Here is a 14,381-nt window from a genome sequence, read left to right as displayed (position 1 = left end):
CTCCAAACCACAGGACAGCAGAAAGGAATATGGGGAGGGGGGAAGATTGAGACAGAAAACAGGTATCAGTTAAGACACAGAAACAGAGTTAAGAGATAAACACAGAAGTGTCCTATTATAGTAACACCAGGAAGGAGCGAATGAAACAAGAGCCTGAGAAATGGAAGATATCACAGAACATCAAAGAAGTATTTAAGCATGACAGAAAAGGAGGAAAGGTGAAGGTCACACACAGAAAACACGCCACACTATTAGCAATATCATACTTGTGCAAAGTTAAAAACGCACCACACTTTACCTATACCAGGGAGTTTCCCCCACAAAACAAACATTTATTTGACAGGGTAAGTTACCATTTCAGAGCTTTGTTTTAACTCTTCCTTAACTATACATGTGATTTGTTTCTTGCAAAGGCGAAGGTTCAATAATTCACTTATGTTCCCATGAGAACACGACAGGAGAATGAATGCACAAAGACAGAGAAACCAGAAAAAAGCTTCCATGTTTTACTAGGCATGCGAGAGCACTCCTCCACCACAAAGCAGTCAATAATAAAACAAAGTCAATCAGAGCGGATCAGCTGCCTCAAAAGTCTTCAAGAGCTACTGTACACCAGTAAAGCGTTTCCCACAACAATTGTTGCTTTGTAGGCTGCCTGGAACTTCTAACTCCAGCATCAACTTTGCTCTGTTCCCACAAACTACACTATGAAAAATAAGATGGCTACAGATTTATTCATAGTGCTACAGCAGATTTTTAACTGAACTGGGAGCAGCGGCTGCGCAGGGCTGCACGCTAAACTACCAAACTGATGAAAAACACTTATTTGTCTGAATTCCTCCAGAAACTGGTAATTTGTGTACACACTCATGTTTGGTTCTGGTGGGGTTTGGGTGGCTTTTTTTTGTTTGTTCCCTCCTCCAAATGGCTAGAATGAATATTTTTTAGGCTAGCCAAACAGTCTCCTATCTTACAGATTAAGAGCACCTTAACACTGTCAAAACAACAGCTAATTATTTACCTGCGATGACTCTGCTGTGCGTAATGTTCAAGGATATTTGCTAGGACAATGCTATTAGAACATGTACCTTTTGCCGCTGTGACCCGAGTCACCCTTTATCGCTCTGGAAAGTGATAGTTTCAAGGCATGCAGTTTTGTGCAAGCTGCAGAGGGGATGGGAGACAGGGTACTGTGCAGGAATATAGAACGCCATTCCAGGACGTCAGGAAAAGAGGCTATAAAACATCCACTGCTTCTGCTTATACTGGCTGTAAACCAGCCTCACCGCTCCTGCAGGCTACTTCAGTTGATGCCATTAAAAACAAGAGTCATGTTTACACTCAGAGCAGCAGAACATTGCACTTGCTTAGCAGCCGATCAGGAGTGTTTCCAAGATGCTGCAAATATTTAATGCAAGTCTGCTTGCCTCAACATGGGTTTCGTTTGTTGGTTTTAGAGCCACACGCCATAAAGGAAGGTACAAGGAAACACTGTCAGCCAAACCTTGCTCCCACAAGCATTAGCATATTGGCTAAATAGTATTTTGAATTATTTTCAGATATACTTAAGTTTGTTTCAGACCAAGAGTCCATTTTTAGCATGCGGACATTTTTGGACTTTTAAACTCATGCTTTTGCTGAGGGTTGACTGCACGTCTGCCAAGAAAAGCCAGCTTCTCACACAAATAAAGAAACAATACTATTTGAAGATATAACTTAAATAAGCAGGCTTTTTTGTTCCCATTGCAGGAGGGTGGCAAGGATTTGGGAATGAAGGAGTGAAGTTGAGCCTGGGAAGAAGCTGAGAGGTATGAAGAAGGTGGTTTAGTTTACGTCTTTGTTTCTCACTATCCTATTCTATTTCAATAGGACATAAATTAAATTAATCCCCACCCCATCAAGTCTGCTTTCAACACAATTGAAATTGGCAAGTGATATCCCTGTTCTTATCTCAGCCCACGAGCTTTTTCCACCTTATCTTCTCCCCCTGGCCAGTTGCAGGGGGAGTGAGAGGAGTAGCTGTGTGGGCACCTGGCAGCTACCAAAGTCAATCCACCACAGGGGCTGAACACCAAACCTGTTTTGTAGAGTCAATAAAGATGATATTAACTGCAATAAGGCACACTTACTGCAAGTTATGCAGAAAAATCTTTCCCCTTAGCTCAGGGAACAACGTCAGGTAAGATAGCAAACTAGTTTAGCTGGCCATAAAATAATTCCAGCTCAACTCCTGAGGGCAAACTCTTGAAGCTATTTTTATTGGTAAAAAAAAAAAAAATAAAATATCCACACACCAAAAAAAAAAAAAAAACACCCAAACAACCACACACAACAAACAAGCAAACCATCAAATACATAAAAAACCAAACCAGAGAAACAATGGATGCTCTACATACAAGGAAAGCGTATTATGGTATTGTACACTATCAGTCATAAATCATTTCATTCAGAAACAACACTTGAAACAGCACTGTTTTCTGATATTAATTCATTGCCAAAATGAAGTATCTCAGAAGGATAACATATCTTGCATTGTCAGCAATATCTTGGTTTCTCTTTCAATTCCAAAGCCAATAAAATTACTTGGTTAAAAGAAGCGCTTTTTTTTTCTCCCGTAGTCACTGACAGATAAATTACTCAAAACCGAAAGCACCTGCAATAGAAGGCTGCCGCGGTACATCGAAGTGGGAATAACAGACTGTTTGATTATTTTCAAGAACATACCATTTGACTATATTAAAGGCAAGAACGAAACTACATCAGAATTAACTAAAAAACCATGAGGTACTCTGCAATTGGTTTAATCCTGTCTAGGTACCAGCACTTGCAATTCTTGCTGCTAACTAACTTTTGTATAATTAGTTCTGTCCACAGGTCAAAAACAGAAAGGATAAAATACCTGCTTCCATTTAAGTGCCCAGCATATTTACTGCTCGCTTACTACAGCAAAGTACAGTATCAAATGATGACTTACTGATAGTGAAGTTAATCAACAACACTTTATCTCATTTTTATTAGAGATGTGAGCATGATCATTGTGGGAGTCTCTACATGCATTCAATACTACTAAACATAAGGTCGAGGCATGTCCTCACAAGAACTTTATCTGTGTAACCCACACTTGGAACCTTTTTAAGCTACTGGAGTTACCGCCTGCAGATTAGATAAGAAATGCTTGATTGAGATTTCATGGCAACAGATACAGGAATGATGGTGAGACATCAGGTGACAGCATTTTCTGCCTTTCTTGTACATAGTGATAAGAATCCCAGTGTATAACCTTCAGGCTCAAATTGTCACCAGCAAGCTGAAGCGTAGAACTTGTTCACTGAACAGAAAGCTACCACATGATTTAGCAACAAATTATTCTGTCAAAAAAATATAATGCAAGACAGATTATAAAAAATTAGAGAAAAGAAAGTGAATGCTATTTATATAGATTGGTTTTCAAATACTCAGTTCCAAGTTTGTATTTATTTCAGCAACAAAAAAGATCATAATCATATTTATTTGCTTTCTGCATTATAAGTGGTGAAAATAGCAACTAACTTTTTTAGAAAGGGGCGTGCCTGACGAATTTGACAAAAAAACATGCAGACTGTATGTATAAGAGAGAAAATAGCTTTAGAGGGGACCTATTGTTCTACCTTCAGAAAGTATCAGCTTTACTATCTCTTTGCTACCTTAAAAGCAGCAGTGAAAATAAACGTTTTCCTATATATAAAAAGACTCGGGTCACACAGGCTAAGTAAATATTGATTTTACTATAGCTGAGCTGGGAGCAGAAGTTAATTTCAATGGTTTGCACACAGTGTTTTATGAATTGCTTTAAAAATATTTTGCATTACAAGGTATTAAAACCAGCTAAGAACCTTTTAAAATAATCTGAAGCTTAAAATGATTGAGCTGTACAATTCTAGCAAGGGGAAAATATAGCTGAGAGAAAAAGAAGCTATATTAAAGGCTCCACACCACCAGCTCAGAAAGCCCAGCAGGATGCTCTCTTACAACCCGAGGCAGGCAGTCCTGAAGCCTTGGTGCTGGGGGACAGCTCAGGACCCGCAAAAGCACTGGGCTGTAACCAGTCACTAGCACAAGAGGGTCAAGCAGGGACAGGAGCTCCCAGGTCACCACACATTATTTCTTTAAAAAGTAGCCTTATAGCTAAAAACCTTGATGCACGCCTTTTAGCCAGTTTACCAGCACAAAGGGAAATGCGTGATCTTTGACATGGTCAACATTGTCACAGTTCCAGTATCAGCCCAGCCCTCTTTGCATCCCAGGCATACAACTGAATATTGCACCTATATGCTGGAAGTTAGTATTTCTCTGGCTCTAATTTTGTGTTAATCGGACCCAGAACAGTTAAGCATGCCTGAACAATATTTTGTCTCAATAACGAGGAGATATTTCATAACAGCAGCATAAAATCCACACTGTAGTGAAATTTCACAAGACAGATAAAACAGATACGATTCTGCTTCCATCTGCACAAGCGACACTAACTGCTTTTTTAACTGTCAAACATCACAGAAAGCTGCCAGTACACACTGCTGCGTGCCAGGTCTGATGCAGGCAGACCCAAGGGGAAAGCTGCCGACTGTCCCCCCGCGCAGCACTGAAGCCAGCCACCACGTTTCTGAATTTCTGCGGCGACCCTTGAACCGTTTGTTTGCCGCTTTTCTAAACACTTAGCTAGAAACCCGTCTCAGTGTGTAACAAGTGTCACGACACAAGGCATCTCCTTTTCCCCTGCAGCACAAGCACACTTTTTACCCACCAGAAGGATCAGGCCGGGAACCACGGCAATTCACTTTCTCATTAGAGATTAGTAGATTAGAGCGGGCTCCACCCAGACTCCACACAAATTAGGTCACATAGGCAGGCCATGCCGCTGCCAATTCCTGCCCTATTCATCAGGGACGAGGGCAGGAAGCATATGGAACCCTCCAGTTAAGGGTCAGAACATTTTAGCGAAAACATAAAAGTGAACCAGCAGCAGATTATTCACCGGCCAGAGGGAACGTGGTTTCTCCACACGGTAGAAGTGAGTCACGGGCGCCGCTCAGTCCGGCGCAGTGCGGAGGGGCACAGTCTGCTCCCAGCCACAAAACGCTCCCCGACAGTTTGCAAACGGGACTGTACTACAGGACAACAGAAGACTATTTTCTACTTTCTCAGCATGCATGTGCATTTAATAGTTTATTATACATAGGAAGAGTTTTAAAAAAAAATATAAAGTCCTTCAGAACCTGAAAATCAGTTTGTGTGAAGACCCAAAAGTTCTTCAAATTATCATACATAATACAATAGTAATTCTATGTAATCTGTTCTTACCCATTTCATCTACAACAATGCTGTATTTCAGAACACATCCTTCATCACCTGCTGCCAAAAAGGAAGCATACCTTTTTCACGTGTTTAAAAAGCCAGAGCTGTTTCAAATCAAACAAACCTGATGCCCAGCACAGCTCTACTAAGCAAACCAACCAACCCAGGGCTTACAGCAACGTGAACAATGCAATAAATATTTTTACTATCGTAACAGCCTATGGGCTCATGATTGAATAATTTCAAGCTGCATATATCTTGTGGGAACACAAATAAATTCCTTCCCACCCGGAAGGAAGCTTTTCATTTGTAGGCTAGTGTTCCTGGGATTTCCAGAGGTAGGCTATCAGAGCCAGAAGGGGAGACTCAAAATGATAACAGAAGCTAAATGCAGAGTTTCAAAAGAAATGCTGCAAAACTACCAGGAACTATTGCAAAATGCCTCAGTCATGTAATTGCCATTATTTCCTACTGCTATAAAAAAAAAAATAACACTTTTAATCACTGGGGTGGAAGCTGCACAATAATTAGCTCACACAAAATGTAAATTGATCTCTTTTAAATACAGTTGTCAACAGAAGAAAAAGCTAACGTAATAATATTTAGTGGCATATTGTTAAAATGCTAACAGATTGTTCAATTATTGCAGAGTGCTTTATTGGCTTTAAGAGTTGACCTTTTATAGAAACAGTGCCACAGGGCAACCTCTTCCGGAAGGTTTTGCAGTACTGGCATCTTTTTCTACCTCCTTAATATAGGGTAAGAATCCTCCCCTCAAATGACAGGGTGACATACATCTGGGTAATGAGGCAATCGAGGTAGGAAAAAAAAAATTAAAAATATTCACATCAAATACTGCTACACCAGTAAGGTATGCATATGTAAATACAAAATAGCCCCGTAGCTTTCCTGGAACAGTTTCAGAAGTTTTCCTGCAAGAGTATAAACCATCTCCCATGCCATGGAACAGCAATGAAGAGAGCCCATTTGTTTGAACAGGTGAAGAAAGTAAGAGATCCCTTGTTTTTCCCTCTTCCAGAAAAAGAGCCAGCTTTGGTTCCAGTTAGACACCACACTGCCTACCAGTGCCACCACGCTGCCAGCATCCATCCCCGACCTGAACTTAAAAGGTTATTAAGAGAGGTGAGACATTTATAAAGACGACATCCCACTAGATGAGCTAAATTGCTGTTTTGTAAGTTTTAGGCTATAAACATAGCCTAAAAACAAAGATTGCTCTGACTAGAGGTGCTCATGTTGTTTAGGCTTCAGAGGACAGAAGAGTCTTCCCCATTTTGTTTTCACCTAAACCAATTAATTTACATTCATATACTTCTATCATATATGAGCTCCGACCTCCTCCTTTCTTCCAGCCCCCACCAGTCCTCACAACAAGCAGTTGACCAACAAAACTGAAGTTGCATCTCTGCTGGCAGCACAATGTTTACAGGCTGAGAATCACCTCTAAGCCTTCCAGCCAGCATGCACGGGCTTCCTACGCTTCTCAAAAGCCTCCCTGATATTTACATTCTGGATTTGTGTGAAAAGCAATGGACATGAAGAACAAACAATTATGCACACATATAGCCCTCCCAGTTTTTCCACCCATTTTTTTTCCTGCTTGAACATTTGCAGTACTGCATCAACAAAAATTCTGTCCCCTCAGTCTTCCCCCCGCAAATTTAATTTCCTCTACCTTCAGTTTTTCTTTCATTTTCCCTCTTGTGCCTCTAACCTGCTACCTTTTTTTCAGATCTTTTGCTCTCCTCTTCTCTGTGCATTTCCAACACCAGCCCTTCTGAGTGTCCAAAGCCACAGTCCCTCACAGCCTCCAAATACATAGTACAAAAAAAAGCGAGCAGATTACAGTGCATTTGAGACAGTCACTCTCCTGGGAAGCAAATTGAGTGTCCTACACTTTATGAAGACTTAGGAAGGAATTCCCTGGGAAAATTCTGCTGTTTGATTAAGAAAAATTATAATTGCAATATACCAGCCATGATAAGCACACTTTTAAAAACGGGGGGTTCTCAGCTCACAGGGAGTTAAACAGGCCTTAAGGAACAGTCACTAAGCACACTCTGCTCAATCACACCAAGCACCTGAGCAATAAAGTAGCTGCTACTCAACTAGACAATTTATATCTTAGCCTCGTCCCAGTTAGGACAGGCACCATCAGAGAAATCATCCATAGACATGCAAACATCACCAAATATTACCTACACACACTGGCACTTACACATTAAAAACACCTGAAGGACTGAAACAGAAAATCTCAGAGAGATCGACCCCTTTATTATCCCATAGATGAACATTTTAGAGGTTTCACAACTCAAGTGTTCATCAGTTAATTGAATGGCTGATTATAACACTTGCCCCAAGTTTATACTCTTCTAAAAATACAATGATAAAGAAGAAAAAAAAAAAAAAATCAATATATAGTCCTCAAACTCACACAGAGCCAGAACAAACATTTTCCCTGAACAATGGCCCAGGCTGAAAACCAAGGAAACTGATTTTCTCCTACCTCTAACTTTCCAAGAGTGATCAACTGCAGCTGTACCTCTTAGCAGGCTGAACACATGCAGATTTTGAAGAACACCAGATCTCTCCGACCTATAATTTAGCAAGCTCTCCAGAGTCAGTTAAAAGCAACTTCACTCACATTACTGAGTCTTCTCGACATTTTTGTCAGTTCAGACAGGGCCATAAAGGAAAAGTTCCTGCTCTTAACTAAACTGGCATATATCCAAATCCACCTCATTGTTCTAGAAGCAAACATACATGAGATCAGAGTCCCAGCCCATCATTTTATTCTTAAGTTAGCCATTATGCTGCTACATCTTAAGAGGATTTTTGTTTCTCTTTTTAAAAATCCATATTCAGACTCCAGCTTTATCCACCAAAAAACCCACATCAAACAAGTCAAATGGACCAAATTCTCTATTGATCAGCAGGTTCTGCATCCACGACTCCACAAAATAATCAGCCTCCATCTGCCAATTACTGTATCTAAACAGGATACTCATAGGTACTAGAAAACCTCAAATTGCCTTTTCTGTGCCAATCTGTATTATTTGGTCCTGGTCACAAAACAGCAGAAGAGTCGATCCATAAGATGTCAATTGGAACTGGTAAGAAAGGATGGCAGAAAGAAAATACCCCCAATTTCTTCTCCTCCAAAGCACCCCTCCCCAAAACATATTCTTTCCAAGTTACAGAAAATATTGCTCCCTAGAGATACCACCAAAATGGAAAAAAGTGTGAGGGGTGAAGGCACTGCTATAAATACATATATTAAATAGTCCCAGAAGACGCAGTAAGAAGAACTGTACAGAATCCAAACGTAACTAAACACTGAAACCACTGTAACAATACATAGTTTAAGAAAATTGGGGGCATTAAAGATTGTCAGATGGAACAGCAATAAGCTTACGCCATGAAAAAGTAAACACGTTATAGGTGAAAAGGAAGCCTACGACACAAGCACTACCAAGAGGATCTTGCGACCGCAGGTACAGTGCAGCCAGAGCTCGCACAGCGCTTGCAATGGAGCAGTGCCACAGAAAACAGCCTTTCCCCGGACTGTTTCCTGCCATGCCTCCACAACCTGCTCCTGTTAAGAGTCAGAAAACTCAAATAGAGTTCAGAAAATCAGCTTGCATCAGATGTAGAAGATAAACACAGACCAACATGACTGCATCCTTTTATCCACCACAGTCTTGAAAACCTAGGTAAGCATGCACTCACCCGGCGAGGGGTAACAGGTCTGCGTGTCGGCATCCTGAGGTGCAGCAACCTTGTACTTTTTCCACACAGCTTTTCTGGCTGTGTGAACGCTCATGATCAAGCTCACTCTTTGAAAAACAGGAAAGTGAAGATGCAGAGGAAGTACACGCTAGTACCCACGCAAGAACTGCATGCCGGGATTCGAGGGGGAGGGAAGCACTGGTTTTCCTCAGAGGGTTCGACACATTCAGCCACATGGTGACTGACAAAACCAACCATTCAGGAAACAAAGTTTTTGAAAGACTGCACACAAACAAGTAACAGGCTTCAAGCTAACTGAGATGATTTTTCTCTTTAAAAACAGATGGATATGCTGCTTTGCTACACCTTATGAAAACAGCTTTCAAAGCACCGGCAAGGTGAATTCTACATACAAAAACCAGGAAAGGCAGCAATTCTCCTTTTCTGTTCAGATCAACCTCTCTGGTCAAATATCATACTAATTTTAAAAATCCTACAGATATTTAGCATTTACTTTGCAAAAAGCTTGCAAGTATTGGCACAACACTTTTTCCATACATTTGGTAGAACTTGAAATCAGAACAATTGTGCAAGGTGAGCATCCAAACATTTTAATGGCCTTTCAAAAGAGCACAAAAAACGTTAACACAAGATTTTAGCATGAATAGGAATCTCTACAATTTTAAATCTTCAGGTCAAAAAATTATGGACTCTGATTAGGCATGGGATTACTGCACAGCGGAAATGGCAAACAAGATGGACCACAGCCCAGCAAAGCAGAAGGTTAATAACGCAAGGCTATGTTAGCATCAGAGTTATTTTACAAGCAGGCCTTTAAACTGGGTTTACCGCTGATACAGAAGGCAAATCCAGTCCCTCGACCTTCAACATCCTGTTGCCAACTTTATAATCAAATTGGGAGGACTCCAAATTCTGTAGTTATGAGAGATGTGCAATTCCAGATTACACGCTTTCGGATACTGAACTGTACAGAATTCCAGTAGTCACAAAAAAATAACACAAGAGGAGATTAACTGTAACACAGAAGTACAAGCACTACAACCAGAAAGGAACTATGCACAGGAGAATTGGTTTTAAAAGCAGAAAGATGTTATTTGTCTGTCTCATTGTTATTATGCTCTCAGAGAACTATTCTAAACACAGCTCTGATCTCTTCATTAATATGCAGTTGGGACAATTTACTGTGCCACATACCAGACAGACACTATTGGGGCAGGGGGCAGGGTGGGGGGGAAATCAAGGGGAGGGAGGGGGGCAAGAATTTGTCTTACTTTGTTTTGGGTTGGTTGGGGGTTTTTTCCCTGATTTTAAGAATTCCTCAAAAGTTGAAGTCTGAAAGACGCACACAAAAGGAGTTTTGTTTCTTTGAATAAAGACAACCGTACATTCAGGGGCCTAAATCAGACATTTCTATCCAAACATTTCTGTCGACCACACAAACAAGAGTGAAGTGGAAAGGTAATTAAGTTTTAAAGCTAAAATTCCTATTTTAGAAACAACCAACCAGGACATATTTTACCATAGCAAACACAAATGTAAACCTTACTGTGCCAAGCACTTCACAAAGACAAACCAAAAAGACACTGCCAGCTGTACCAGGTGTAAGATGACAGCGGGCGGCCATGCAGGTACACCAGAACAGCACCCAGAACCCCCATTTTTTCCAAGTCTTGATGAGACCGGTCTGCATTCCCTAAGAGCGCTCTCCTACTGATCCAATTCCCCATCTCTCCTCGGGCCCTGCCACCCCAAGGTAAGGCGCGTATATAAACAAATTAAGACTCCGTCGGACACTTGCCAAGCCTGAAGGGTATGTGCAAGTCTCAGGAGCTGGCTATGGTTTGTTACAACACTCCTGGGTTTCCCACCGCTCGATAAAAGGGTGTGGGGGGAGTGAGAGCAGTTAAGGGAAACACCAGCCTCTGAGCCGCCGCTCTTCAACATGAAGATGCTAGAGGGTCTGAGGGAAGCTGCTTGTTCCCCAGACATTCTCCAGAGAACCCTAGCTCTCAAGCTCTGCCCGCCATCAGCAACTACCTCAGGTACATTAGAGAAACAACTTTTATCTAACAGCAAATTTTACTTTGAAAATCCAGCATTTCAATAAGGATAGATACTGAGAGTATTTATTAACTTAAAAAGGGGGAGTTGTGTTGTTGTGTGGGTTTGTGTTTTGTTTTTTAATTTAAATATAGCGTATCTCATGCCTAAATAGGGATAGAATTATTAGTATCATGTAGGATACTAAACCAATAGGGATGTAGAATTATTAGTATCATATCAGAACCTGTCTGCAAAGAACTTAGCTTTAGGATGGCAGGAATTTTTTATTTATTTCTTAAGCTAAACTTTTAAAAGTGAAGCTATGGCCTCTGCCAAAATCTGAAGTACTAGGTGTGAAATCCATGCGTTAACCACAAAAGCTGATAAGCAACAGAGAAATGGAAGCTTTTGGGGAAAGTAATCTTCAAAGAAGGCATAGGAAGAGTATTTGCTTTTTTTTTAAACAAACTCAAGAGCTCAACACACTAGCACACTCTCTACCCATAAACCACTTCATTTGTTAGGAGAAGATGGCCTTATTCCTACTACTACTGAATTCAATAGGCCATTTATTTAGCAGCTCTCTGACTGCAGTACGTGCTCTCTTTTATTCACTCTGGTGTTGACAGCAGTAATCAAATTTTGTACATACCACTGGCTCTATTATAGTTCAACAGCAGCTGGCTGGCTGCCTAGTCTTCTTATCATCATGTAAGATAAAAAATACCAGTCAAACAGACCAGCTGAAACTACAGTGGGAAGGCTGAAGTAGAGCGAAGTAGAAGTATAGTAAGTAAAAATGACATGGTTTTATGCTTGTCCACGTATTACAAAGCATGGAGAAGAACAAGGCTAGGCTCAACACATGACAAGCTGACTTTAACAGTTTTCAGAAGAATTGGAGCTTACATGGCAACTCAGTCCTCATAGAAGAGGAAGTCTGAATGCCACCCCTCATATCTGAGACAGAACCCATCCATAGCTCAGTCCATGCAGCAGGGAACGGGAAGATCAAAGAGTGTAGAGGTGGAAGAAAAAAAACTAAAAAAAGGGGAGGAAAAACCACAGAGAACTGTATCCATTCATTTGGAGGTGAGCTCATAAATACTTAAGATCACTTCTCTATCACAGCACCAACACGTATGAAGTCAGCACCAGGTCTAAAGTAAAATTAAAGTTCACAGAAGCAAACAACAATGGGACTGGAGGGCAACATCCTTTAATTATAAAAATCCCCTGTATGCAAGGCAATCTAGAATGGGATTGGTTTCCATTTCTTCTTTGCCTTCTGGGAGCCTTCCAAGAGCCTTGAATGCCTTGACCCTGAGAAGAGGAAACCGGCTTCTTTTTCACAGCCTCCCTCCTTCTAGCTTTGTTCCACATAGGCCTTGGTTAATCCTGCCCTGAACTTCCACTCTTCCAGACAAGTCTGCAGAGAAAGGCATGTTTTATGGATGAGAAAAAAAACAAACAACAACCTAGAGAATTTCTTATGGGATCAAAGCAAGGAGATACAGAATTCTGCCTTTGCTTTCCTTCTCCATCATGCACAAGCCAAGTGCCTTCTCCTTCCCGGAGGAGGAACACGCTTCTGCAGGGTTCCTGCACTACCTCTCCCTTTATAACACTGCTATATTGAGCTTCTGGATAAGCACTTCTCAGGCTGTGGGACATTAACACCACATAATTTTCTTCAGGATGTTTTATTTCACCACAACAACATGACAGGACTTTTTTTTTTTTTTCTTTCCACTGGCCCGACAAACATGTTTTGAATTAGCAGACCACGCAACTTGAGCAAGCAAATTAGAGAGCTTAGAGAGCAATGCTAAGGAGAAGGATGCTGAAAAGGCAACGACAGGAATTAAACCAAATGTAATGTTTCAAGTGTTTGTTAACCCCTACTTCCAGGAAAACCCACAGCAATAGCAGCTTCAGATGGATAACAAAGTTTTTAGCGTTTTATTTATTGGTTATTTAAACCTCCTTTCACACAGCAGGTTCATATCAGCAAAAAGTTTTCTCCTGGAAAAGGATCAGCAGTACAGTAATGGCCCCCGCTACTGTGGAAGAGGAACACAGTTTTGAGTATGGCAGCTGTTGGAGCACTGCCATACAGATAACATACAAATACTCCTAAGTGCTCACACACCAAACCCTTCCGGCATGCAGTGCCTCAGCCGCCCTGCGCTTGACACATGGTTCTTGTAAAACAGCATGTCTGTGGCTGCTGCAAATAACTGAGCCATCCTGCAAAAGAAATAACAGCAGCAACCGTAGATAACAAATTGTGACACCTTTCAAGAATCTCCACAGGTTTAGTTACTCTTTTTCAAAGTTCCTTTTTTATCTTTGGAGAGGGGGAAATCCCTTTTCCTTCTTGTACAGACACTAAAGGGAGTATTTTGAATGTAAATACTGAGAAAACCCATGGAGCACATTATCTTTCTGAAAGCTTTGTTTACATTACAGTCATATCTGTGAAACCCAACCACAACACACAACCAGCGCTCCCCTTTCACAAAATGTCCTGGGCCACCTGTTGCCAGCAGCCCAGAGGAGTGACAGCAGGTCTGCAGGAGATGTAGGAGCTTTCTGCATTCTGCTTCTCATTTCAGATGCTAAGCACACCTTCTGAAAGAAGGTTGCTGCCCATTTGTGGGCACCTTTATTAAACAAGTCCCAGTCAATGTGTGACAGATGCACAGCTCAACGCTTGTGTACTTGTATGCTGGGGTGTAACGTGTATTTCAGTGGAAGCCCTGTGCTGACCCCCAAGTGGCAGCACGCAAGCCCAAGCACAGGAGAGATGTGATGCCCCAGCTCCTCCAAGCAGCCACCCTTGTGGTTTACAGTTCTCAATACCATTTGCCCAGGCCGCAGGCATTGCCCTGCTGCAGTGGGACAGGCTGGGGAACCTGGGCTCAGCCCACCAGGACAGGACACTGCCCTCAGCAGACCCTGCAGCATTACTAACTGCTGTAGGAAAAGGCACTCCTCCAAAACTCATCTTGTTCCTCTGTCCTCCACATGCCAGGCCATAATCCAAAGCTTGGGAAGCAATGACTTACTTAAGCATATGAATAAAAGTTTACTTGTACCTCTTCCTGTCACTCATACTGTAAGCATCGGTTTGTGCCTCCAAGAACAGAAATGTCCCAAAGCTTCCTTCTAAATTGCACAGGGATTCTTCCTTAGTAAGTGTCTTCTGATTCATTCCTTTCAAACTAGAAGAT

General features: G+C 41.4%; 1 protein-coding gene across 4 annotated transcripts in view; it reads right to left on the bottom strand.

The window, feature by feature from the left end:
- Window positions 1–14,381, bottom strand: part of UTRN (utrophin) — a 386,253-nt gene that overhangs the window by 342,250 nt on the left and 29,622 nt on the right. For 3 of the 4 annotated variants that reach the window (XM_055714513.1, XM_055714516.1, XM_055714515.1), the window contains exon 1: window positions 9,082–9,213. The exons of the other annotated variant lie outside the window; for it this stretch is intronic. In XM_055714513.1, coding sequence (XP_055570488.1) covers window positions 9,082–9,175 — 94 coding nt within the window. In that variant the 5' untranslated portion in view covers window positions 9,176–9,213. Of the gene's footprint in view, window positions 1–9,081; window positions 9,214–14,381 lie in introns of those variants that run through there. 4 annotated transcript variants of the gene reach the window in all.

This window comes from Falco cherrug, chromosome 6, assembly GCF_023634085.1.
Source record: "Falco cherrug isolate bFalChe1 chromosome 6, bFalChe1.pri, whole genome shotgun sequence".
Taxonomy (NCBI): domain Eukaryota; kingdom Metazoa; phylum Chordata; class Aves; order Falconiformes; family Falconidae; genus Falco; species Falco cherrug.
The sequence above is the reverse complement of the archived record's forward strand: the minus strand, read 5'-3'. Positions and strand labels throughout refer to the sequence as shown.